Here is a 27,628-nt window from a genome sequence, read left to right as displayed (position 1 = left end):
ATTCGCGCATATTTACACATATTACATATTTGATTAGTCTGTTTTTCGTGACTATCTCCCGTCAGAAAATTCATATTGGGTGGTATCGTTGATTTAAATGCGGTGCGATTTATCCTAAAACCTGTTATGTGAATAGTCTGAGGGGGAGGGAGAGGAGAAAGAGGCACAGGAGGAAGGAGAGGAGAGGAGAGGAGGGGGCAAAGGACTTAATTATAACAGATTGGTGTGAGCGTAGCCGTGACGTGCGTGGCGATAAAACGGAATGCTATTGTATTTTATACATTTCGAATTTTAATCGAGTAACTGATGCTAACGTTACTGCGTAATCCTGGTGTTTTGCCCGAGTCTTCCGTGGGGAGGCCTCAGTAGTGAAATTATCAGGGAAGTAGCGGCAGCATCTCGTAGTGGTGTGTGAATCCCAGCAGGCGTGGAAAGAAAGTGCGTTGTTGTGAGTTGACACTGATCATCATCATCATCATCATCATCCGGCCTGCTGAGAAGCGAAGCCGGGAGCTGGAGTTGAGCTCAGAGGACTCACCATGGCGGTAAACCTGGACAAGGAAGCGTACTACCGCCGGATCAAGAGATTATACAGCAACTGGAAGGTAAAACTTGGCCATTTTAGCCACCTTTAGGAAAAGGGACAACCGCTGCGGCTTGGTGTAACGCGAAATAAGTGGTCTGCTAGAGGATCCAGCCGCTAAGTTAGCCGCGTTTTTCCACCGAGCGAGTTGACACTTGTCGCCGTGAGCAGTGATGTTTTACTGCCCGCATCCAGCGCCTACAAACGTGGATGAAGGGCCTTGGTGTGCACCGTTCCGCTAAGTCATTGCGACTTTATTTGCGCTGAAAATCTGCCCATACCGTTTGTGTGTGGAGTATGTTTCACTTCAAAGTGCTCCAAGCTGGCTACCTCATGTTAGCACACTATCATCCCATTCACCACGTTAGCTAATGTTAGCTTTTAGCGACCAAGCTAACTTATTAGCCACTTCTTCAAGTGTGTTGAGAATCAGTGTCTGCTCATTTGACTAGCAACTAGTGTTAAAACTGTAATTGAAAGTATTTTACCATATAGAAGTGCTTGACATTTGGCTAAGTAAGCTATTTTACAGTTTGGATTTGTACGAATCACTATATGCTAATGTTAGCTGGCTAATTAGCGTCAAATTAACACCAGCATCCTATAACGTGTAGTGTGGCTACAGGCACTGGAAATTTCATGAATGGATTCGAAGGCTTTTAAATCACTTTGTTTCTTTTGTGGCACTCTTCTGTATAGAATTTTCAGAAGTTGCAACATGGTACTCGGTCTTAGTTTAGATGCTTACGTTCATACTGCCGTTCAGAAACACAGAACTTACTCTGGTTCAGTACAAACCGTGTTAAGTGTGGGTCTACATTCTTGAGAGGTGTAAAACTAACTTAGTTAAAGTTTCAGTAATCTGATGTACTGAAGATAATGCAGCATCAGGTGCTGATGAAACTTCAGCTGTTACACATCAACTTTGAGAAACAAAACCAGCCACTTTTTTTCTCCTTCCCGAGTTATTACAGCAGATACTGATACCAAGTGTCTTTGTCTGCTTTAATTCCCCAAAGAATGACTATGGATGTACTGGAGGCACCTTGGTATAGTGTGGTAATTTGATCCAAACTGTGTGGCATTAAATAGTGCTTGCATGTCTTTCTTTTTTTACAGAAAGGGGAAGATGAATTTGGTAAAGTGGATGCCATCGTGGTGTCTGTCGGAGTGGATGAAGAAATTGTGTACGCCAAATCTACGGCCATACAGGTAAATGCACGCGCGTGTGCTTAACCAAAACACTAAAGGCACTCGGCCTTTACATGCAAGTAGTGGATGATATGATATCCCACACACAGGCATCCTCCATTGTCTTCTTTGATCGTGGGGAATACAAGCTACATGAGGAAATCTGTGTAAACGGATGAGCACGTCCCAACTATAATCTGACTCATTCTAGAAACGACTTTTTCATAAGATCTGGTTCTTGAATAAATTAAATGAGCTTTCACTCTGTATTTTTCACCAGACTTGGCTGTTTGGCTACGAGTTGACAGACACCATTATGGTGTTTTGTGACACAAAGATCATCTTCCTTGCCAGCAAGAAGAAGGTGGATTTCCTTAAACAGGTGGCAACAACTAAAGGCAACGAGAATGCTAATGGTGTTCCACCCATCACCCTTCTCACCAGAGAAAAGGTATTGTGCAGAAGCTGAGATGGCAGAATAGTATTTACTTTCCTGGGTGTTATTTGGAGATGTGAGAGTGTGATTTGTTTATGATGGATCAGGTTGTCGAAGTGAGGACGTTTTCTGTAGTTGAAGCACAATTTGAATCATCCTCTTTTGGTGTTTATTCAGTCTATTAAACTTGAATTTTCTTTCTTTGAACAGCTGTGTGTTAAAGCTATCGAATTTGCACCCACAACCTTAGGGCTGTTTGATAGGACTAAAGTCTTATCCTCATATAAGTCATTTCATATCCAGATAATGGTGCATACCTTAACATAGCACATTTTCTGTAAATCCAATGAATAAATAGATTATATATAGTACCCACATGAACACCTCTTCTCCTTACTGCATTTATACTTAACAAATATTTTATATTGACCTTTTTGCCAATCAAGCACGTAACAAAATATTAATTGCAAACAACAGTTTTCTGATTTGTGCCTGCTTCTTGTTTTGTCTTGGCTGTTCAGATTTTTCCTCCTCTTTTCACAATAACTCTCCTTCATGTATGTTTTTTTGCCTCATGGAATAATGCAAAGTGTTCACCAAATAATGAATAGCCCTGTAAAAATGATAGTGAAGTGTTGTTTGTGACATGAGAATTTAAAGAAAAACAGAATAATATGAAATTATGTTTTTTGTTTTTTTTTATCACAGCCTCATGCTTTTGCTGAAAGTTGACCATCTATTTGACACAAAATACATGTAAATTAATTTAGAATTTTAATGATAGACCCAAAGAAAGCAGTCTTTTAAAGATTGAAACAGTAAAGCAAATCAGAGGGATTGTCTGCTGATCTTGTTATACATTTGTATACATATGTGAACTTTTTTTTCTGTTCTATTTCTGCGTAATACTGACACCTTCAATCTTCACTTCAAAATCCTCATGAAACGAATAACATTACATGTGCTTTGGTGTTGCGTCTCAGAATGAAAGCAACAAGGCCAACTTTGACAAGATGATAGAGGCGATCAGAGGCAGCAAAGAAGGCAAAACAGTGGGAGTTTTCAGCAAGGACAAATTCCCCGGAGAGTATATGAAGAGCTGGAATGACACGATCACGGCAGAGGGACTGGAGAAGGTAAGACACCAGACCAAATATCAAAGATTACTAAGCTTAAATGGGTGTTCTACTCGATGCCAGTGCCGCTCTTAATAGTCCTTCTCTTTTAAACCTGCAGGTGGACATCAGTGCTGTGGTGGCATACACGATGGCGGTGAAAGAAGACGGCGAGCTCAGCCTGATGAAGAAGGCAGCAGCCATCACCAGCGAGGTTTACTCCAAGTTCTTCAAGGAGCGGGTTATGGAGATCGTTGATGCAGACGAGGTGAGGAGAAAGGAGACGAGAGGGAGCGTGTTCCACTTCCACACATTGCATTCATACCTTATGGTTTGTGGTTTACTCGTTCGCCCCGACAGAAAGTGCGTCACAGTAAACTGGCCGAGTCCGTGGAGAAGGCCATCGAAGAGAAGAAGTACCTCGGCGGTGCAGACCCTTCCACAGTGGAGATGTGTTATCCTCCTATCATCCAGAGTGGAGGAAACTACAGCCTCAAGTTCAGCGTTGTCAGGTACTTTCTTTTGATGTTCTGCTCACTATTTTCAGTGCCGCTTATAAAAATGCCATGTTCACAGCTGTGTCAATATTCGGTATAACGGCACTTCCTCTCGTCTCATGTAGCTATCGTTCTCTAACAGATCCGACTCAGCTTTATTGTCATCCAATCAATGGTACATGATAGAATGAAATATAGTTACCTAGGTCTCTGTGTTTTTAGCATGAGGAAGATAAAAGGATAAATTATAAAATAAAATGTATAAAAGGTAAATCAGATAGAATAAAAACTACCATAACATTTTCTGTGGGTGTATAAATAAAGTGTAAATATCCAATAATTGTAAATTTGAGGCCTTAAAACTGCGGGAACAATTTCTGGGTGCCATCCACCATAAACAACCATTTGTTTTCAAACGGAGCCAGTAGGTAACTCGGGCATGTCCGGAATTTTGTCGTGACATGCATTGTGGGAAACAGGGTCGCACAGCCACCTGACAGCGGCAGCTGCTACAGACACAACACAGAAACGGCAAGAGCTCCCTTCCCCCTATGTATATTCCTCCAGCCGTTTCCGCATTTCAGCCATTTCCGCGTCGTGTTTGTGGCAGCCATATAATAACATATGGCTGTACTGCCGCTGCCAGGCGGCTGTGCGAACTTCCGTTTCCCACAATGCATGTCGCGACAAAATTCCGAAGATGCCCAAAGTACCTCCCGGCTCTGTTTGTAAACACATGGTTTGTTTATGGTGGATGGCACTTCGAAATTGTTCACCGTGATGCAAGAGATTCAGGTGAGTAATCACAGAAAGACTTACAGATTCTTTATACTTGGGCTATGACTGAGGTTTTACAGATTTGATGAAAAATTGGTCCCCAAAGTCTCCCACACCTTTAAGTATGATTGTAACAGGTTTGTAAAATGGATTCAGTCATGAAGTCGATGTTAATTTTACAAAATGGCTTCGAGTTCATGACTTTTTTTATGGAAAAATTTTAACTATCGGTGCATTAAACCATAATAAAAACACCTGTGAGCTGTTGGACACTTCATGAAGAGAGACTACCTCTTAAAAGTTAAGAGATGCTACTGTTATCATCTTTTAAGGGCTGTTTGTCCTGATAAATGTAAAAAAACATATGGACATAAACCCATAAAGATCCAAAGATCCACAGTCGACCAAAATCTGTTGATATAAACTGTTTAATACCTGTTGATCCACTAATCTTATCATACATGTAAATAATTGATGTAAAATGCAGTCTTGACCTTATATGTGCAAATGTCGTGACATAACTAGTTAGACGTAACAAATTAAGCAGGAATTTGAATGCAGTTGATTTTTGCTAAAATGAATATAAAAATAGCTTTGCAGCACCTGGAGGGTTAAAATTCTAAGTTTTTGAACTATTAGGGTCCAAATACACAAATAAATGTGCTGAAGACTAATAAAAGTGGGTTTAGCAAAATGAGGCCAAGGTTAAAAATCTTGCTGTAAGTTTGTTTTGGAGAGAAACTATCTGGTTAATTGGCACTATTTTTTTTTTTTTTTTTCCCTCACACAGCGATAAGAACCACATGCACTTTGGTGCTATTACGTGTGCCATGGGGATCCGCTACAAGTCCTACTGCTCCAACCTGGTGCGCACCCTCATGGTAGACCCCCCACAGGAGATGCAGGACAACTACAACTTCCTGCTGCAGGTGGAGGAGGAGCTGCTCAAAGTGCTCAAACACGGTGAGTTCAGGGGCCATGGGTTGTGTAATGACAGCGTCTTGAGGATTTTTTTTTTTTTTTAAAGCCCCTTTGACATTTTTCATATATAAGCATTTTCAGGTGTAACCCAATGTGTTTAATTTACGTTTGAAGATTTGTGAACAATTGTCTGAGATCGGTATTGTTGAAATAAAAGGCAACACTGCTGAACGTATTGGTGTTTCTAACCCATAGGGACTCCTCAGTTCATTTTTCTACATTTTTGTCATTTTTCTATTTTGATTTGGTGATTTATGATAGTTATGTGGTAGCTTATGGCATGAATTCCTGTTTCGGCTTCTTTTTAGACATAGACATATTTTTTTAGTCTCATGTCAGTGACTCAAAGGTCAATTATAAGCTACATACACATTTTGCACCCTCTGGGGATCCTCGAGGCAAAAATCTTCTATAACATCATATACATTTTTTTTTTCCACAGATTTTTGGTTGTTTTGAGCAGAGCTGAAGTGATTTATGCAGAAAAATATTCATATATGATTTTCTTTTAACATCCCCATAGGGTCAGTTTGACACCACATAACACTACTGATGCAATGCAATCAATGTCTCTGCTTTTTTCCCCACAAATAACAGTGGCATCATGTGTTCATACTATTAAGTAAAGAGTTAAAATCCTGAAAATTATTCAACATTTGGTACTTTTGAGTAGGGCTGAAGTGGTTTAAGAGGTTAATGGATGTTGTTGTTCAATGAGGAAAGAAATATTGATCTGTGATAACATTGTAGTGATTTCTTGTACATGTTGCATGTACATTTTTGGCTCAAGGGTCGACCGGAGGGTAGTAAACTTGAGGGACACATCAGGGTTAACTGTACTCTTACTGTCACAGGTGTAATAATCAGCGACGCCTACAATTCTGTCTTGGAGTTCGTCAAGAAAGAGAAGCCTGACCTTGTTTCGAAGCTGACCAAGAACCTTGGGTAAGTTTATCCAATGCCGGTTTATTCCCTTTCTTTGCCGTCTGGTACACTCAAGTGGTCTTATGTCCTGATTTCACTTGACACTTGATAGATTTGCGATGGGTATCGAGTTCCGAGAAGGCTCCTTGGTATTGAACGCGAAAAACCAGTACAAGCTGAAAAAAGGTAAGAGTGACATGTTTGTATTTGGCATGAAAGCATGAAGTGTAATGCTGGACCTTTCTTTACTGTGAGATAAAGTTGTTTATGTTGCTTTTAACTCAATATGATGAAGACACATCTCTAACTAAAGCTGTGTGCGGGTGTGCCAGGTATGGTGCTCAGCATCAGTCTGGGTTTCTCCGATCTGTTGAACAAAGATGGCAAGAAGGACGAGCAGAAGAAGTATGCCCTGTTCATCGGGGACTCAGTACAGATCAATGAGGTAAGAGTCCGCTTACCTGAATACGACTGAATGCAACTTGACCCATTAGGTGAATGGAAATGTGCACATGAATTCAGCTAGTTGATCTACAATGAGCCTGTTTACATGCAGACCAATACTCTGATCATTATCCGCTTTCTGGAGTTGTCAGTTTGTTGAAGTGACCATGTAAATAGGATAATCTTATATATTTCATCAGATGACAGCGGTAATCTGATTATGACAAACGGGATTAACACACCTGGATTTCTCCCCAATACTCCAATGTCTTCCTGCATGTATACAGGTTGATTTGATTTATTTCGTTCTTTTACGTCTGCACATCTGTACACACAATTAAAATTGTTGGAAACGGTAGTTACAAAGTCAAATGTGAGTGGAAGACAATGACATGAATCTTAAGTCTACCATCACTACTTACGTACGTACGTACTCCGATGGACTGGAGCGTCTAAACCAGGGGTTTTCAACTATCATATTTCGGAAGTGCACGGAAACACGTCACATCTGATTATTACAATTATCTAATTACTCCCAGTTATTGGATTTTTATAGTCATGTAAGCAGGCTTTGTGTTAGTCTTGTATCCTGTCCCTGTTGTGTCTAATTTAAACCTTGTTATTGTACCTTCTGTCCAGTTTCACTTGTTGGAGAGAAAAAGTAAAATAGAGCTACAACAATAGATAGTAGCCAAATTCATCACCAACTCTGTTAAATAACTAATCGGTTTGAGTAGTTTTAAGAGGCTAGTTTTGTAAATGTGAATATGTTCTGATTTATTTACTCCTCTATACTAGTAAACTAAATGTTTATGAGCTGTGCATTAAACATGACATCCTAACATGTCACCTTATCCTTTGAGAAACTGTGTTAGGCATTTTTCTTGTTTTAGAGAACAAACAGTGTATCAACAGGAAAAATAGGCGCAGCTCAAACTTGGAAATCTGTTTGACTCACTAGTAAATCTATAATGACCACAAATGTTTGTCTAACAGGAAGAAACTGCCACAATACTCACACCAGTGAAGAAGAAGATAAAAAATGTGGGAATCTTCCTGAAGGTAAATTTCTTTACTTTTTTTTTTATATCTAACCCATATAAAACTCTTGAGTTTGGAAACACTTTTCAGAAACATTTATATTTTGTGACCCATGTTAAAATTTGTTTTATGGTTGTAGTAACTCCATACAGGTGGCATACGCTGAACTGTTTGTGTTATTACTGCTTCGGAACTTTAGACATCATTTTGGTCAACTTTAATCTGCTCCCCTTTTTTTTGAGCTATTTTTGTTTTTAAAATCATTCTTTTGGGTTTAAAGGTTAACTCGCTTTTATTATCCATATACGGAAATTCATACTCTGCATTTTAACCATTCTAACACACACACACACACCAGGGTTCATACAGGTACTTGAAATCCTTTAAAATGCTTGAATTTCAATACTGTGTTTTGCAGGTCTGAAAAGTGCTTGAATTTTAGATGAAGTGCTTGCAGTTATATCCAAAGCTACCTAAAACTTTGTTAAAAGAAGAAAAATGACCCTTAAAAATGCTTGAAAAGTACTTGAATTTGACCTTGAACAGTGTGTAAGAACCCTGACACACACACAGTGTACGTAGCATTAGGACACTTTACATTGAGCTGTCATTGCAGCCACTTGAGGACCAACTCCAGATTTTCATCAGCACCTTGGTCGAGGGCACCGACAGGAGAATTAACATGCATGTACCCGTTTTAGAACCCTAATAATATAGAACAACTTCTGCCAATACCCGTAATTTCTAAGACATCCTATTAAATGATCTGTCTCTATTAGGTATTTTTAAAGTTAAGGTTACAATGCTAAAATTCCCCATTAAATACATTTTTAACACACCCAAAAACAACTTGACTAATCCCACAGGTAAATTGTGTATTTTTTTCTTGCTCCTTTAAAGAAATATACAGTGATCCCTTATTTTTCGCGGTTAATGGGGACCGGCGCCCCCCGCAAAAATCGAAAATCCGCGAACTGAAGCTGGAGCCCCCCGAGCCTATCCCAGACCTAGGTACATGTATGTATGTATGTATGTATGTATCTATAAATAGTATATAAGTACTGCAAATGTAATAATTATGAAATAAATGAGATATATATAAAAGAAAACAATGATTAGTACATGTATACATGCATATATATATATATATATATATATATATATATATATATATATATATATATATATATATATATATATATCGGATACATGTACGTACTGTAAAACATCTGAAAGAAAAGAATGATTAATAACAAGAATGTCAGTCGTACATGTACATGCACAAAAATATATACATAAATTTAATGTACATGTATACAAATGATAATACGTACTACATGTATAAATTACATAAAAGAAATTACATATAAATAAATATATTTTATGAATAAGTAAACAAAACACACACAAACAGCTGATACGTACTCTCTCCTCTCTTCATTCGTGACGCTTATCCATCGTATACGTACACATGAACACATGCACATCTACTCCCAGCTCTCTTTTCCTCTCATACGCACAAAAAACGAATCAGTTCTCTCTCTCTCTCTCTCTCTCTCTCTCTCTCTCTCTCTCTCTCTCTCTCTCTCTCTCTCTCTCTCTCTCTCTCTCTCTCTCTCTCTCTCTCTCTCTCTCTCTCTCTCTCTCTCTCTCTCTCTCTCTCTCTCTCTCTCTCTCTCTCTGGTCTTGAGCATCAACACAAACGCACGTACATGGGCATGCGTGAACTGACATTTCTACATTTTCTCTCTCACTCTCTCTCTCTTTTAACACTTTTATATAAAATAACACTTACAAAAAATCCGCGAATAACTAAAACCACGGAACTTAAAGCGCGAATTGGCAAGGGATCACTGTAACTACAAATGCATCATAATAAATAATTCAGAAATTCTTAGAATAAATAACTGAACCTTATACTTTATATCATCATTACAACTGAAGCATCTGAACTGCACTTAAAGCTGTAAATTAGGGTGAAGTTGGACTATTTTTGAACACTTGTTTAGTTACATTGCCTCATTTTGTCTTTTTGTTTGACTCCTTGTGTTTCTCTGTCTTAGAATGATGACGAGGAAGATGACGAGGAAGATGGTGACGATGCGGAGGAGCTGCTGGGTAAAGGAGCTCGCAGCGCTGCCCTCCTCGCAGACAGAACCAGGGTGAGTACGTGCTTGTTGGAAAAGTTGTAACCGGTTGTATTTTATTTTGGCACCTTGACGGAGTGTTGGTAACTAAGAGTGTGAATGTTTTTGTACTCTACCAGCTACTTGGAAAGGTAAGTATTCATTGTTTTTCTACTAAAATGTCATCGGCTCGACTGGTCCTGTTGTAAAAAAAAAAAAAAATCACGTGCTGATGAGAGAGAGGTTTTTGTCTTTTTTTAATTTGACTGAATTCTTTTTTGTGTGTGTATGGTCTGACCATCCAAAGCTTGCACTTTGCATGTATGTTGTGTTTTCCCATTTTTTATTTTCAAAACCATATCAGACTGGGTTTTTCAGTGTGGCTCAATAAAACCTTTTTGTTGTCTTCAGAACGAGATGACGGCCGAGGAGAAGAGGCGGGCTCATCAGAAGGAGCTGGCCAATCATCTGAATGAGGAAGCGAAGCGGCGTCTGACAGAGCAGAAAGGAGAGCAGCATATTCAGAAGTGAGTGTTTTTTTTTTGTTTGTTTTTTTTTTAAATCCCACTGGCCAATTGGTCATGAGTTACTGTGAAGGTGCTGGGTCCGGCATTGTCTCCGTAAGCAATTTCTTCAAACATCTTCTCTGATGGAACTACTTGTTGGACTAATTTAAAAAAAAAAAAAAATTATGTAGCTTCTTTGGGACAATTTCTACAAAGTTTGTTGACAGTTTTGAGATTTTAATTTTTGATGAATTTTTGAAATATTACAAATTTGCCTTTACTTATCTATATCATAATACTGGGAGGTCTCAGAGCGTGTGTGTGTGTTTAACTGCACAGTTCTGAGAAATTAAGATGTTTTCAATTGATCAATTTGGTCCCTACAGTTGAGGAATAGTCCCATCTCCACATTAAATATCTTGGCAAGTTGACAGGACCAATATTTTGGGAGATATTGGTCATTTTGGAATACAATTAGGGCTGCATGATATTGTTAACAACTGACATTGCGATTTTTTTTTTTTTTTTTTTTAACCCTGAAAAAATACTCAGGAGTATCTAATAGCTGTATGCTGTTGACGTAAATGGTCAAACTAAGTGGTTGTGTTACCTCTTATTGTGGCAACAGGTGCAAGGCACTATCCACACAGAACACGTCTTTCAATATTGTGGCTGAAATAATTCCAGATAACTGACGTTGGTTTTCTTTTTGGCACCAAGTCTCCATTTACGGTGATTTTTCTCTTGGTCATTGCTCATTTTTCAATATTGTTACCAACGACTCACTCCAAACTGATTAAGAACAATTATGATTGGTGGATCGCTGTGCACAGTGTGGGTCAGGTACTCTTGAAATTAGATGAGAACACATTGAATTCATTTGCCTCCTACATTGCAGGACCTGCGATGTGACTATTGCGCACACGTACATCACAATGATGATGCTCAAATGATATGTTGTGCAGCGCTAAATACAATAGCCTTATGATCATGTTGCTTGGTTGACCAGAAGTGCAGTACCACGCTGCATGACGGGAAATGAAGTTTAAAAACATTAACAATGCATTTACCAACTTCAGTCCATAGATACTGGTATTAATATTCCCCGTGGGTCAGTGCGCTAGTAATGGTCCATGTTTAATGGCTTATAACATGGAAATAGTTACAGATATCAATTTTAACAATTTTATCAATTTTACTATTGAGCACTTATAGGAAGTCATAGATGGACTTTCATTGAATTAGTTGAGTTACCCTCCAGTAGGGCTGCATGATTTTGGCCAAAAATAAAATCCCATTTTTTTTTTTCCCTCTAAAATTCTATTTCAATTCAGGCTGGTGGTGGCGTTTTAGATGGCATGTCGTTTTTGTGTGTAGCCCGCAATGCAACACACTATGCCCACTCTGGCGTGTGATGATGTTTGCAGGGCTGAAATAAGTTGGTTGAGTTTGCAGCGAGGAATGATTTAGTCTTCATCAGAAACTTCAAAGTCTTACCACTTCAACAAAACCGACTTGCTCTTGCTATTTTTAGCTACGAACATCTCGCTCTCCTTAGCAAACGGCATTTTTGTTCTGGTATGTGGTGACCGGTCTCACAGTAAGGAGGAGGAGCCTACGGTAGCTCGAAGGCACCCGGCCTGGAGACATGAGAGAGCTAAAATTTGATTTGATGATTACCCCTTTTTTTTTTTTTTTTTTTTTTTTTTTTTTAAACATAGTCCTAATTAGATAATCTGATTTTGATTTAAAATTGTTTAATCGTGCAGCCCTACCCACCAGTGAAAGTACCACCCAATTCTATTGGGAAATTAATCATCTGCGTCAAGACCACAGGACTCTAACATAGTGGCAGAACCTGACAACCTCACAAATTCAACTTATTGATTCTTGATAGAACATGCCGGTGTGATACAGGGAACATTGGGCCTTTTTTATGATTCTTTATTAGGGACCGACAGGGCTCGTGACTGCGACTGAATTACGGTAGCATGCGCCTGAGAATTTCGGTAGTGCGACTGTTTTTGAGATTACGATCGCACGGTGCGCCAATACAAAAATGAGCGAAAATTAATACGTGTGCCTAGAATAATGGCTGCAGAAGTAACTTGTCAGCTGAAAATAAACAAGCTCCACGCCCCGCTGACTGAAGCGGAAAATCTAGTCCCCGCCCCCTTGCGTGCGCATCTCTGCGGATGGTCCAACACTGCATGACTTCGATGCACTGCCAGCGGTCAGGAAGTACCTACACTCTGGCACCAGGTCAAGGAGACCTGACTTCAGGCGTGGTGTAGACCACAGTGACTAAGGGCCTTTAGGCCATGAAATAAAAAAGTTGGTTGTTGCAAATAATGGTGTGATTCGTCTTTCTTCTCCAAGAACCAACGAAAGTATATACCACACATTGACAATTGTTTTGCACTCAATGTAAGCTTTTTCTTTCATACTCTATTCAAATACTTTATTCTTGGTTGTTAACATTGCTTAAATACATATAGGAATTAGGGCTGCACGATTAATCAATTTTAAATCGAAATCGGATTTTTTAATTAGGACGATTTTTAAAAAAGGGAAATCGTAAAATCGATTTCATCTCTCTCGTGCCTGCGGGCCGTGTGCTTGCGGGCTCCCGTAGGCTCCTCCTCCTATCAGTGACAGCGGTCTGTCACAGAACTCCGTGCAATGGCCGGACTTTAAATGTGTTCATGAGCCCGCAGTACTTATAGCAATGTAAGCCGTGGCTTCACGCACGGATCCCGCAACTGAAATAGAACTGCATGCGGATCACTCATCTTCCGTTGTCCCGGATCCGTACCGTACTGTCTTCTTCCGATCCGGGTCCGGGTCTCGGGGTCATCAGCCTCAGCAGAGGAGCCCAGACAGCCCTGTGCCCACACACATCCACCCGCTCCAGGATAGAATCCCTCCAGTGTGTCCTGGGTCGGTCTATTCCACGCACGGATCCCCCAGTTTAAACAGAACCGCATGTGGATCACTTATATTAACCTGGTCCACGCACGCACGCCTGATGCCTGTCACTGACTTACATTGGTATCACTTCTGTGGGCCCAGATACCCAGGAAAAAAATAAATAAATACAATTTAAAAAAAAACAACAACACACACACACACACATATATATATAAAAACAATTTAAATAATTAATTTAGTCCTCTTACTTGCTAAATTTTTCATTCACAAATGTAAGTTCTGTAACACAAAAACAAATATATTTATTTTTTGAAAGATGTTGAACTTTATTTAAAGCTGTTCGATAAATCTGGAAACAAAAAGGCTATAAAAAAACATAAGTATTTGCTCTGATTTGGACATTGTATTATAGTGTATTCCCCCTGGCAAACTTATGTTATTTTCTTGTTGCATACATTGTTTGTATACTCTACTTCATTCAATAAAGATTTAATTAAGAAAAAATAAACTTCTGGGGGTTCATCACGTGATACCATCACAGATTTGAGGTCAGAGCAGTGCCTTGCATTGTGGGCTGCTCACGAAAACGACATTCTGACTTCTGTTGTCTTTTGTAGTTTTACCCAAAAATCAAAATCGAAAATCGAGTTTTTAGAGGAAAAAAAATCGGGATTTTTTTTTTTTGCCAAAATGGTGCAGCCCTAATAGGAATATTACTTGGTATGGCCAAGAGTTTTGCTTGTTCTCCAAATTTTTTATATAATAGTGATGCGCCTAGATTTTAGCCTGTGCTCCTAACTTTTTAGGGTTAGGAGCACAGTGCTCCTAGGTCAAAAAGTTAATTTTGAGCCCTGGACCGAGCCGAAAGGTAAGGCCCTCTCACACAGTGAGAGGCCTTGCCTGCAAGCAAGGCCCTATTGTTATTCGTTCGTTTTTATATTATTATTATTCACACACCACTTTGACCTGGATTTTGACCCCCTGAACATGCACGAAAACTCACCAAATTTGGCACACATGTCAGGCCTGGCAAAAAATTTGATAAAATGAAAAAATTAACCCCATAGGTGCCAAAATGGCCTCTCTCGCGCCACCTATGTGAAAAAAATGGCAACTGCCCTAGTGGCCAGTAGGAATGTTGTACAGACATGAAACCAGTGCCAAAATTTTTGTTGGATAAAGCGCTACAAATCATGCACTGACACTTGTGACCTAACTCCAACAGGAAGTTCGCAATATGCCTTTCAAAATAAAATTTCTAAAACTAACTCCGATGACACCATTTGTCGTATTGACTTCTAAATAGCCACAAAAGATAGAGTGAACCCTCATCAAAAAACTGATCTCACACTTTTTCCAGACCTGTCTTAGTTTTTCTTTTACAGGGCCGCAAAGTTGCGATGTTTGAAACTCATTTTTCACTTTGGAGTTTTTCCCCACATGTGACATATCTACGCGTTCACGGTACTCACCACAATACTCACATGCAAAATTTTTTAAGATAGCATGTACGGTTATTGATTTATAACAAATTTTTTTCTTTTCATTCTTTTTCCACTTTAGACTGCCATTTGACCCCCTTAACATGCTCCAAAACTCACCAAATTTGCCATGTATGTCATTGCTGCTGAACACTTTCATACCATATCAAAATTAACCCCTTGGGTGCCAAAATGGACTCTGTAGCGCCACCTATGTACTAAAAAACACACAAAATCTTCCCTAGCGGCCAGTAGGAATGTCACAGAAACATGAAACAAATGCCAAAATGTTGGTCTGATTGAGCCCGACAAATCATACACTGACACTTATGAGCTAACTCCAACAGGAAGTTGGCAATCTGCCTTTGAAAGTTACTCTTCGTTTCTGCAATTACTGCTTATTCATTTTAGACTTTTGACACAAAAGTTTTATCTCATTAAATTCCCACAAGTCTGCAGAATCCAAAAGTGAAAGAATTTTTCTGATACGACCTCCGGTTATGGAATAATGGCGATTTTTGGAAGAGTATGTGTAGTTTCACTTTTCACAATGACAATATCCCCATATAAAGGACACTGCTGCCATCTGGTGGGTGTCTGATAATAGATCAGTGGTTAGAGCAGTGTTCTGTTATGCAGGAGTCCTGGGTTCAAACCCCAAGAAGGGAAATAGCTTTTCTTTTTTTTTCTTCCCTCCATCACATTTTAAAACATGTTTTGCTGTATTTTGTTGTGGATATTGGACATTTTGCACACATTACAAAGTAAACACAGTACATTTTTTTCAAAATAAAACCCTTATTAAAAGTAATACATACTGTCTTTTACATAACTTCTTTTCATTTTTATGACCAAACGCTCAACTGTTTGTACAATGTTTCTTCATTCAAAAGTACTCTTTCTCACAGACACACATGCTCACACAATAGGGTTTTTCCAAAATAAAAGCCTTAACTGTGAGAAATCATCACTCTTATACTCACTTATTCATACAACTTCAATTCATTTTTCTAACTGATTCTTTCCCTCACATACTAAACAAATGCACATACACACAGTAGGGTTTCCAAAATAAAAGTCTCATTTAAAGGTGATGGTGGTTTCAGCAGAGGGTCGCTGGTGTTCTGTACAGATGTAAGGAGGACAGACACTAAAGGGTGGGAACTGGTATGGGGACGGAGAGGTGTGAGTGGAGCTGAGGTGTTGACGGTCATGGGAGGCGGATCGCGGGGGAGGCTGAACGCCCGGTGTGACGTCCCGCCCAATGCTGCTTGCAGCTTTAATGTGTGATTATGACTGTAGAAGATAAATATCTACACCACCACGACTGGATTCAGACCCTCTCTATGGAATAAACATCCCAGATACAGCTTCTAAGTAGGATTTTATTCTTTCTAAAGCTGTAGATCTCTTACATGACCCCTATGGAGAACAGTAGGTAATAAACCTGAGGACTGTCACCTTTTAATTAAGTTTCATGTCATTAATTGAGTTCTCGCTTCTCCCCTCAGGGCCAGGAAATCGAACGTGTCCTATAAGAACGTCTCTCAGATGCCCAGAGAAAAAGACATCAGGGACATGAAGATCTTCATCGACAAGAAATACGAGACCGTTGTCATGCCCGTGTTCGGCATCGCCACTCCGTTCCATATCGCCACCATCAAGGTACGATAAGGTCGTCCCAGTCCAACTGTGCTCTAAAGGTCTTTTACAATCAGGGCCAAATATCTGCCACGTCAGTGTACTTTTTCATATTGTGAGTGTTTATTTGTCATAAAGTTTTGTCCAGTAGTTTTGTGTATAAATAACATACAATGGCAAATTTGTATCAGCTCTTTTTATATTTTTTGTGGCTTTCATGAATTCTTAAAATTATATTCTACATATGACTCCAGAAACGCATTCACAGCTAGCATATTATAAGACGCAAACAAGGTGCAATTAGAATTTTTGTTGAGCTAGAAAAATCTCCAGAGGAATGGAATTTACAGTGTTTTTTTTTTTTTTTTTTTTTCCCAGAATTTTCTACAAGCCAAACCTTGATTCATTGAATTGTTTCAATGCCAGCCCTACATGAGCACACATAGGATTAAAGAGTGAAGTTGTGAATATTTTTTTTTATTTAACCAGGATAGCCTGTTATGAGATTAAAAATTTCTTTAACAAGAGCATCTTTTACATGAGTGTTTGTACCTTTCTCTATTAAGAAAAAATGCTTTTCTTTGATATTTGTTTAATAGTGGTTTTATTTTTTACTGCTTTTGTTTAGTTTTTGATTTGACCTGAAGTCATTTTTTGTTGTATGGCTTGTCTTTCTTCATAATTGTTCTGTTTGTAAAGCAGTAATTCACATTATACGTATATACAAAATAATACAAAGTGCTACTTGATGCAAAACCCTGATTCAACAGTCAGCTTTTATGTTTTGTCACATACTTGGTATGTGACAGCTTTAAGGAACAGAAGGTAGCTGGTAGCCATAGATGGGCATAATACACACAATTTTCTTACTTTTTTCTTTTCTCCTTTTTCCCAATTGTAGAACATCAGTATGTCTGTAGAGGGAGACTACACCTACCTGAGGATCAACTTCTACGTCCCTGGTAGCTCTCTGGGACGGCAAGAGGGGAACATCTTCCCGAACCCTGAGGCTACGTTTGTCAAAGAAATGTAAGTGTGAACTGGTACTAGCAATGAACATTTGTTGGTCTTTATTAAATGGTAAAGTCTAAGGAAGGATCTGTAGTGCTTATTTCCTGCTCTTGACTCCTGGTTTTATAATTAACTGTGAACCCTTTTACACCTACCATTATAACAGGCTGCCTAGATTTCTTAATGGTTTTTTTTGTTTGTTTGTTTGTTTTTTGCGATAAAAGTGTCAGAAAATGTCCTTTTTGCCAATTCTTTTGCATCTTTTTTCAGGAAGAACTTAACTTTCAATATCTGGCCATTAATTAGGATTATTATATGTAATAAATACTTAAAATGGTGTGTTATAGCAAAAAATAAAAGTTTTTTAAAAAAAAATCATATTTATTATGACAAACAACTCTAAATGTTCATAACAAAATTTTATGAGATTAGACAAAATAAACTTTCAGCTATTTAATGTGCTCAAGCATTTTTGTTTGCCTAGAGCATTCTGTTTTCATGTGATGGCTTCTTATTTTTTTATTATTTCTGGTCATTTTTAGTCAATGTGATAGTCTTTGTAAACAGAGCTCTTCATTTCACTGAGAATAAGCTGAAAACATCCATGATCTGCTTCTTTACATTCAGTGCATGTCTTTCTGCCATGGCTAGCTCTCTACATATAGATTTACAGAAGTATTCATACATTTATATAATATTTACAGCTAAAATTCAACTATCAATGAACTACACAAACTGGAAAATACAGACAAAAACAGTGGAAAAAAGGTGAAGAAAAAAACGGCTAAACTCCACAAAAACACAGCAAAACATACTAGTAGAACATTTAAAAAAAGCACTATTGCTATTACAGTATATGCAATTATTTACAAGAATTCACTGCAAAAACAGCTAAAATGCTGCTACAAGTAGTAAATGTCTCTGTTTGGCTGCACCTGTTTTTGTCTGCTACTCTCTGCTCCACCCTTCTCCTACAGGCAACGTGGGCCTCTACTGTAAAGTGTTATATAATGTCAGAAAGCACAGAATCTCAGCTTTCCGATGCCATTTGGATTTTGTGAATAGTGCCAATGGTTCAGAAATTAGTTCAGTCATTTGAATGCCGTAAAGTGCAAAATGTAGTGCCGGAAATACAACTGTCATGAAAGGGTTAACTTGGGTGTCTTTCCCTTAGTACGTACCGGGCATCAAACCTGAAGGCTCCCGGTGACACATCGGTGCCCTCCACTAACCTGCAGAACGCCTTCCGCATCATCAAGGAAGTGCAGAAGCGCTACAAGACACGAGAGGCCGAAGAGAAGGAGAAGGAAGGCATTGTCAAGCAAGACTCGCTGGTCATCAACCTCAACCGCAGCAACCCCAAACTCAAAGACCTTTACATCAGACCCAACATCGCACAGAAGAGGATGCAGGGCTCACTGGAGGCACATACTAATGGTAAAGAAGAGACGACAAACAGTGAAGCCAATCAGCGTGTGTTCTTGTACTGTTACATTAATGCTGTTTCTTAATTTGTTTTAAGGATTCCGGTTCACATCAGTCCGCGGTGATAAAGTGGACATTCTTTACAACAACATCAAACACGCCATTTTCCAGCCGTGTGACGGGGAGATGATTATTGTACTTCACTTCCATCTCAAGGTATCAGGCTACACAAATTAATGAAAGCACAGTGAAAACACAATTTTTATCTGAAGAATCATCAGAATTGTTTGTAAATATTCCAGGACTAAGTAAGCCACACATTTTTTTTATACCCCCCCAACCCCCACCCCAGAGGGCAATGGTATATAGATGTGCCAGGAATTTTGTCCCTTTGGGACACTATTCACCCAATTCTTCTCAAATTGGACACGTGTGTTCTTTATATCTTTATAAGAGGTGTAGTGCACAGTTGGATGGCTGAATTTCAATTTGGGGATTTTTTGAAATCTTTAAATTTCAGCTTAGACAATTGGTCCAACCAATTTTTCTGACAGTCACCCAATTCTTTTCAAATTTCACACATGGTCTTTATAGGTACCTTTCTCTCAATTTTTTTTTTTTAATGGTTTTTAAAAAGATTTTAAAAAATTAAGACTCAAAACTAATCCTTGGGTAGGTAAGGTATCAGTAAGGAGGAGGGGTGAAGTATTGTGTGACTAGGTGGAGGTATTAGTCAGTTCTGCTCACTTTTTCACTTGGGCTTTTTTCCCCCTACTCTCCAGAACGCCATCATGTTCGGTAAGAGGCGCCACACAGATGTCCAGTTCTACACGGAGGTGGGAGAAATCACCACAGACTTGGGCAAACACCAACACATGCACGACCGCGACGACTTGTACGCTGAGCAGATGGAGCGGGAGATGAGGCACAAGCTCAAGTCCGCCTTCAAGAACTTCATCGAGAAGGTGGAGACGCTGACTAAAGAGGAGCTGGAGTTTGAGGTGCCATTCAGAGACCTGGGGTACGTACACGTTGGCTTTGTTTCAGAGCTCCACAGAATTGATGCCACCACCTGTAAAGACCGAGTAACGTTCATGATCTTTGTTTACAGATGAGAATATTTTAAGAGGCTGCTCTTGATTATGATGTAGAAAAACGACCCTAAGCCACATCATGTCAGCCCTAAAGATTGGATTGATTAGTTAAATTATGATTAAAGGTTTGTTGATCTAACTGTGAAGGTGTGATAAATTGATAATCCAATCTATTGATGATCAAGTAAATTTGACTTGTAGATGTAGGTAAAGATTAGTTTAGATTCATGAGAATACAAAATTGTAGACTACCATATCTGTTGTTGGTGTTCAACCAATAATTTTTTAGAATTCATAAGCAAACAAGAAAAGCACTCGGAGAGCACAGACCTGCGCCAAGGGAGATCGCCTGCCCCCCCCCCCCCCCCCCCCCCGATCACCACCAAAATGTAATCATTTCTTCCTTGTACAAGTATCAACATTTCCTGAAAATTTCATGAAAATCTGTCCATAACTTTTTGAGTTATCTTGCTAACAAACAAACACGCACACAAAGCACCTCCTCCTGGCGGAGGTAAAAAAAAAAAAGGTAATATGGTAATAATGATGAGTCAGTTCAGTTTGTTTCAAATATGCAACAAAACATACAAAATGAATGAATAGAAAGGAAAGTATTCTATTGGAGAGTTTATCTGCTGATCTCACAGGAGAGGTCTCAGTTGTATTGGAAAATGAAAAAAATGGCAAGTAAAATGAGATGGTAAATGCAGCAGGATAGATATAATGGAAGAGATGTAAGAAAACAAAAATATTGGAAAAGACTAGAATTAAAACAAAAACACACACACAATAAGACAAAAAAAGACTATCGATGAGTCAGTTAAAAAGTAAATCTGTGGCAGTTTGTGGTATTTTTTTTCCAAGTTTGTCTCCTGGGATACTCCAGAGTTCTCTTTTGGGTCACAAGCTGAATAAGTTTGGGGATCTTTGCACTACCCTAACATCAGATGCCTATGATGAATTATGTTCTAATTTCCTAGCATTTCAGAACTGATTTAATTAATTAAGTTGAACCCTAAACTTAAGTTCTATTGAAGCAAATGTTGCAAAAGGGACTTACTTGTGTACAGTGTCACAGATGAGACATTACCAAAAATGGGCTGGAAAACATTTATTAACTGGTCATTGTGTTTCCAGATTCCAAGGCGCCCCCTACAGGAGTACCTGCCTCCTACAGCCCACGTCCAGTTCTCTGGTCAATGTAACTGAGTGGGTGAGTGAAAAACCCAGAACACTGGAACCTTTTTTTTTTGTCCCCCAGAGTTAAAAAACATACCTGGTGTCTAACTCGTCATCTGTTCTGTCACTGTGTAGCCGCCATTTGTCGTGACACTGGACGAGGTGGAGTTGGTCCACTTTGAGCGTGTGCAGTTCCACCTGAAGAACTTTGACGTGGTCATCGTCTACAAGGACTACAGCAAGAAGGTGACCATGATCAACGCCGTGCCTGTCAACTCCCTCGACCCAATCAAGGAGTGGCTCAAGTAAGTCTCAAGTTTTGTTTTTTTTTCTTAATTTTTATTTGAAAAAACAATATAAATACACTTGCATCATTTTTTGCCAAAGCATTTACAAAATTCTTTCTCAGTGTTTTTTTACATTTTGATAACATTTGTGTGGCAAAAATATGGGAGGGGCCTTATTATCCAGGCGGCACCTCAAAAGGGAAATGAGTAAATAAATGAGAAATGAAAATACATACATACATATATGATACATTCAAATGACTTCTGTATGTATACAGGTCAATCTGATTTATTTCATTCTTCTATGTCTGTGCATGTGTAAGCACAATTAAAATCATAGAGAACAGTAGTTATGTCGTCAAACGTGAGCGGAAGACAATAACAGGAAGTTTGAGTCTACCATCACTACGTACATACGTACTCAGAGAAATCTAATAATGGACTGGAGCGTCCAAACCAGGGTTTTTCGATTATTGCATTTCATAAGTGCATGTAAACGTGTCACATCTGATTATTACAATTATCAGATTATTCCCACTTATTGGATTTTTATGGTCATGTAAACATGCTCAGTGTTGTTCGTGAATCTCCTGTCAAAAGTTTCTGATGACCTGACAGTTCCAAAAGATATGATAGTGAGCCTTTTTACAAGATCATAAAAATCTGATAAGTAGGAGTAGTCAGATAATTGTAATAATCACATCTGACACATTTACATGCACTTAAGAAATGCGATAATCGAAAAACCCTGGTTTAGATGCTCCACTTCATTACTGGATTTCTTTTGGAGTTCGCATGTACGTAGTGATGGCAGACTCAAACTTCTTCTTACTGTCTTCTGCTTACATTTGATTATGTAATTTCCATTTTCTACAATTTTAATTATTACACATGCACAAACATACAAGAATGAAGTAAATCAGATTAACCTGTATACATGCAGGAAGATATCGGAGTATTGGGGAGAAATCCAGGCGTGTTAATCCAATTTCTCATTATCAGATTACTGTTGTTATCTGATAAAACCGATCAAGTTATCACTTGAATAATCTGATATCTCCCGAAATGATCGGTGTATTGGTGTGCATGTAAACAGGCTCAGTGATCTGCTCCATCAGTCCCACAAGTTTTTATCAAGAGTGAACGACCTAACTTTTAGGCTGAGCTTCCTAATGGCCTGCTTTGATTCACACTAAAATGTTTTCCTTCATCAGCTCTTGTGACATCAAGTACACCGAAGGAGTCCAGTCTCTGAACTGGACCAAGATCATGAAGACCATCGTTGATGATCCAGAGGGATTCTTCGAACAGGGCGGCTGGTCTTTCTTGGACCCAGAGAGTGAGGTACGAACAGAAAGGAAAGACGAAGTAAAAAGGACCACATGAGGTTTTTTTCCTTTACATGCATACAGTACATGTTCCTCACTGTCTCATTTTCATTTCAGGGAAGTGGTGCCGAGGAAGATTCAGAGTCAGAGATGGAGGATGAAACTTTCAATCCATCTGCAGATGAAGAAGAGGAGGAGGAGGAAGACAGTGATGAGGATTACAGTTCAGAGACGGAAGACTCAGGTAAGATGTAACATCATATTTAAGAATAGAATAGGTCTTTATTGTCACTGTTACAGGAATAATGAAAATCAGTGAAGCAGCAAATAAATTGCAAAAAGACTGTATATATAAAAATTATCACACAATGATACTGAAAATACACACTGGAGGCTGAAATAGTCACACCTTTTGAGTGCATTCAGTTCCCAGTGGTATGGTTTGTTTCCCAGAGGTTGACCCATCATGCATTTTTTTCTCACCGGCCGATAGCGCATAAGGTACTGTGAAGGCGCTGTGTCCGGCATCATCATTGTTTTCGTTAGCAATTTCTTCAAACATTTTCTCTGACTAAACTACTGGTCGGATTAATTTCATTTTTTTTTTTTTTTTGTTAACAAATTTTTGCAGTATTAAAAATTGTCCTCTACTTATCATGGTCCATATTTTGATGGTTTATAACAGGGGTATTCAAATCTGGTTCTTAAGGGCTGACATCCTGCATGTTTTAGATACGTCCCTCTTCCTGTACATCTGGAGGCCATTACATCGTTATCAAGCTTCTGCAGAGCTTGATGATGAGCTGATCATGAATTGAACCAGTTGTGCTGGAAGAGGGGAATATCTAAAACATGCAGGGTACCGGCTCTCGAGGACCGGATTTGAATACCCCTGGTTTATAACATGGAAATAGTTACAGATATCAATATAGATACTATTGAGCACTGATTGGAACTTGTATATGGACTTTGATTTAATTAGTTGAGTTCTCCTCTAGTGAAAGTACCACCCACTTCTATTAGGAGATGAATCTCCTGTATCAAGACCACTGGACTCTAACATAGTGGCAGAACCTGACAACCTCGCAAATTCAACTTGTTATTGATTCTTGATAGAACATGAGGCTGGGATACATTAATCGTATTTCTAAAAGGTGATATAATGATAGTGGCCAGCAGGGAAATGCCTCTTGTTAATTTACCAGACTATATCATCTTTATCCTTCTAACACATGCATATCTGAAATGACTGTTTTAATAGTTCACATTATTAGATACTGAATAAATGAGTGTCCAGTGTCTTGCAGATACAGATAACTGATGAATCCACCTAAGGGGAACGTTTAACCAGTGCTGTAAATCTTCCAATCCTGTTTCATGACACAAACTTACAAGCGTGTCCTGATTCGTTAACGCATCATTAACGTCGGGTAACAATGCCTGTCAAACATTCTCTAATCTCCTGTTTTGTTTGTGGTGCTGTTCAGATTATAGCGCATCACTGGGCAGTGAGGAGGAGAGCGGGAAAGACTGGGACGAGCTGGAGGAAGAAGCCAGGAAAGGTTGGTGTCCTTATATTTTACTTACAGTATATTTCAATTACCAGTTTTACAATGAGCCTGATTACATGCATATTAAAAAATGTGTTCATTATACCATTTCTGGAGTTACCGGATTATTCAAATGATCTTGTAAAGAACATAATGTGACATGCTTAATCAGGTAACAGCATGAGAAATTTGATGAACACAGATTTCTTCCTAATACTCTGTTTTAGGGAGATGTCTGTGCATGTGTAACTGGTAATCTGGTTTATTTCATATTACTATTGTGCACTGCAGTTACATGACCACCAAGCTTCATAGAATGGAAATGGAAACAATCTGTTAACAGCTGCTTTTAGATGTTTACAGAAGTTAACTTTTTATTTGCTAAACTTGATGTCGAACACAACACTGCTGATTCCACTTTCCTGCATTTGAAACCTCAAGTAATCGTTGTCTTTGTTTTGCCACTAATTGTCTTTTATATGTAAATGTATAAGAGTGAATTTTACCAACATGATTTTATGCATTTAACACTGGTGCATAATTGTGGTGTGGTCAGAACAGTCACAGAAAGGAAATTTTAGTCTGATTAAGCAACGTCAAACAATGAATTTCTCTAAATGATTTATGTATTGTATTAAAAAAAAAATAGCAATTTGTTTTTACTCTTTTATTTTTTTTAGGTTTTTAACCCTTAAAGATCTAGAACAGTTTTTGTAGTGACTTCCAAATGGTCTTTATTCTTCATCAAACCTTTGCTAAATGATTTGTCACAAATTATTGTAACATTACCCTTTGCATTTTGCATTATTCAGTGAAAATCTGGTAATTTCCTGTTTAATTTACTGGTCATGTTCATAAAAGATAAGGGTAAATTCAATAGTTATATAAAAACTGCAGAAAAAGTTACTTTTTCAGTCAATTAGATCATTAACTGAACATAAAAAAAGCATCTACAACCACTATCATTATTAATGTGCGAGAAAGTGCAAGTGATAGTACAAAAGGTGAACAATATGAAAGATAATAAGGGTGGGTTGAGGGTTAACCTAAACAACAAAGGATAAGTCTGTGTAAAATAAAGTAGAAATGGTGATAAAATGTGACCTCTGGTGGGTTCATCCTGCTCTTTTCATCCAGATGACTCACAGTTATTAAAAATAATTGCAGATACCTCAAATAATCCAAAATGTGACGCAAACAGGCCTCAAATCTCCGGTCTCTGCTTTCATTTGTCTGTTTAAATGACACATGTCCATGTCGCCCTCTAGCGGACAAAGAGAGTCACTACGAGGACGAGGACACCTCCAACAGAAAAAGGAAGGGCCGGTCATCGGCACCACAGCCCCACTCAAAGAAGAAGCGGCGGTCCTAGACGTTTCACCCCCCCCCCCCACACACACACACACACACAAACAAACAAACAAATACACACACACACACACACACACACACACACACATACACACACACACTGCCAAACCTAACCAACCAACCCTCTCTTCTACCCACAAATGGCTCTTTCCAATTGTACACTTGAGACACACACACACTGATACAGAAGGTGTACATAGATGTAGGAGCCCTTTATTTTTGTGTGGGTCAGTCACATGGAAGTACCAGCCAGACAGCCACACACACTTCATTAGCCTTCCCCCCCTCTTCATTCCTTTCTCATCTCTTTTCTTTTCGCCCTCTACATCATCAGGGTTTCATGTCTGTGCGTGTGTGTGCATGTGTGTCTAAATGGGTTTTTATTGCAAGCATTGTGTTTATTTTCTGTTTAAAAAAAAAAAAAAGCTAAGTTTCTTAACTAATGGATAATAAACAAAAGACTTGACATATCTTCTGCCAAGTGTTTTATATACAACTGAGATTTTCTTGTCGTTTTTCCTCTCCGCCTGCCTCTCCCATCTCATTGCCTCCTCATGTTTCCCCCAATGTTTCTCAGAATGTCGTAGAGCATTTGTTTCCTTTTCCAAGGGGAGCAGACACACACACTTTCTGATTCTTTTTTTATCGGGGTTTGTAAACTTATACACAGGCGCACACACACTCGCAGCATCTCCCTCACTTGTCCTCTCCTCTGTCCCACCTTTTTTTTTTTTTTTTTTTTTCATTCTGAGTAGATATGTTGTTGAACTGTTGATTCAGAAAATCCTGTTTTTGTTTTTGTAATAAAATTAAAAGAACCTGTAGTTTGTTTTCAGTGGTCTGTTTTCATTCTAATGGTTAAAGCTCATTTATTCTACAGTATGTGTTTTTCTGCTTGTATTTGCAGGTAAGAACTTTGCATCAATTCCATCTCCTGACAGGAAGTTAGATGTGTCTGTCTTATTTCAGCTCCTTCCTCTCATTTCCCGTTGTCTTTGCTTAAGTACAGAACAGCTGACGGAACAGGAGAAGATCTGTTGAGTAGAAATCTGGATGGAAGTCTAAAGCTGAAATTCAAGATTCAAAGCATTTATTGTCATGTCTACAGTGAAGAAACCAGTTTCCCTGTACAATGAAAATCATACAATGTTAATGTTAACATGCGAGGGGCTTTAAGGTTATAGAAAAGAAATAGAAACTAAAGGATGGGTCAGTGTTTCAACATACACAAAAAACAACCAAGATATCTACTCAGAAGGGAGGGGACTCTTGAAAAATAAAGGGAAGACTTATGGATAATCGTAGTTTTGTAAAGGCATTCAGTTAGCTTTTGTAAAACTTTTTTTTTCTTATTTCCTCTAGTTTTTCCCAAACAATAAGAATATTAAGAGTCAAACCAATTAACATCCTCAGTTTTTATAATAAAACAATTGTTATAGAGTTGCATGGTTGAATTAGTTTGAAAAATATAATCGGTAAAACGGGCTCAAGCTAATGTTTGCCCTAGTTTTCTTCTCGTAAAGTGTTGTCACTGTCCAATATAACTATCAGTGCATCTGGAAATACATCAAACATTTCCAGACCGGTGGTTTGGAAGGGATAGTCCAATTCCCTGGATACCTCATTCACCAGATATCACTCCCCTGGATTTCTTTCTATGGGGTTATGTTAAAGACGTGGAGGAAAATTGCATTGGTTGCGATGCTTAA

General features: G+C 38.6%; 1 protein-coding gene across 6 annotated transcripts; it reads left to right on the top strand.

Moving 5' to 3' along the window:
* Positions 1–170: 170 nt before the first annotated feature.
* Positions 171–26,743, top strand: supt16h (SPT16 homolog, facilitates chromatin remodeling subunit). Of its 6 annotated transcripts, none has more exons than XM_030162236.1 (26): positions 171–605; positions 1,703–1,795; positions 2,055–2,225; positions 3,194–3,346; positions 3,447–3,593; positions 3,686–3,837; positions 5,390–5,562; positions 6,435–6,525; positions 6,617–6,690; positions 6,837–6,949; positions 7,945–8,010; positions 10,053–10,151; positions 10,256–10,267; positions 10,527–10,642; positions 16,545–16,698; positions 17,576–17,703; positions 18,860–19,122; positions 19,208–19,326; positions 19,893–20,131; positions 21,342–21,417; positions 21,519–21,688; positions 22,885–23,014; positions 23,116–23,242; positions 24,486–24,560; positions 25,817–25,936; positions 25,992–26,743. In XM_030162236.1, the coding sequence occupies exons 1-25, from the start codon at positions 540–542 to the stop codon at positions 25,918–25,920; spliced, it is 3,111 nt and encodes a 1,036-aa protein (XP_030018096.1). In that variant the 5' UTR covers positions 171–539; the 3' UTR covers positions 25,921–25,936; positions 25,992–26,743. The 6 variants fall into 6 exon arrangements, with proteins under 6 accessions (XP_030018096.1, XP_030018093.1, XP_030018094.1 ...); XM_030162233.1 differs by having other exon boundaries at positions 25,982–26,743; XM_030162234.1 differs by having other exon boundaries at positions 25,817–25,940.
* Positions 26,744–27,628: the final 885 nt, after the last annotated feature.

Source organism: Sphaeramia orbicularis, chromosome 18 (assembly GCF_902148855.1).
Source record: "Sphaeramia orbicularis chromosome 18, fSphaOr1.1, whole genome shotgun sequence".
NCBI lineage: Eukaryota > Metazoa > Chordata > Actinopteri > Kurtiformes > Apogonidae > Sphaeramia > Sphaeramia orbicularis.
This window is presented reverse-complemented; position numbering and strand designations above follow the sequence as displayed.

Excerpts from the sequence above, each read along its gene's own strand:
- supt16h (XM_030162236.1), top strand. The coding sequence starts at position 540 with ATGGCGGTAAACCTGGACAAGGAAGCGTACTACCGCCGGATCAAGAGA. Across the intron at positions 606-1,702 it reads GATTATACAGCAACTGGAAG|AAAGGGGAAGATGAATTTGG; the intron begins GTAAAACTTGGC and ends CTTTTTTTACAG. Across the intron at positions 3,347-3,446 it reads CGGCAGAGGGACTGGAGAAG|GTGGACATCAGTGCTGTGGT; the intron begins GTAAGACACCAG and ends TTAAACCTGCAG.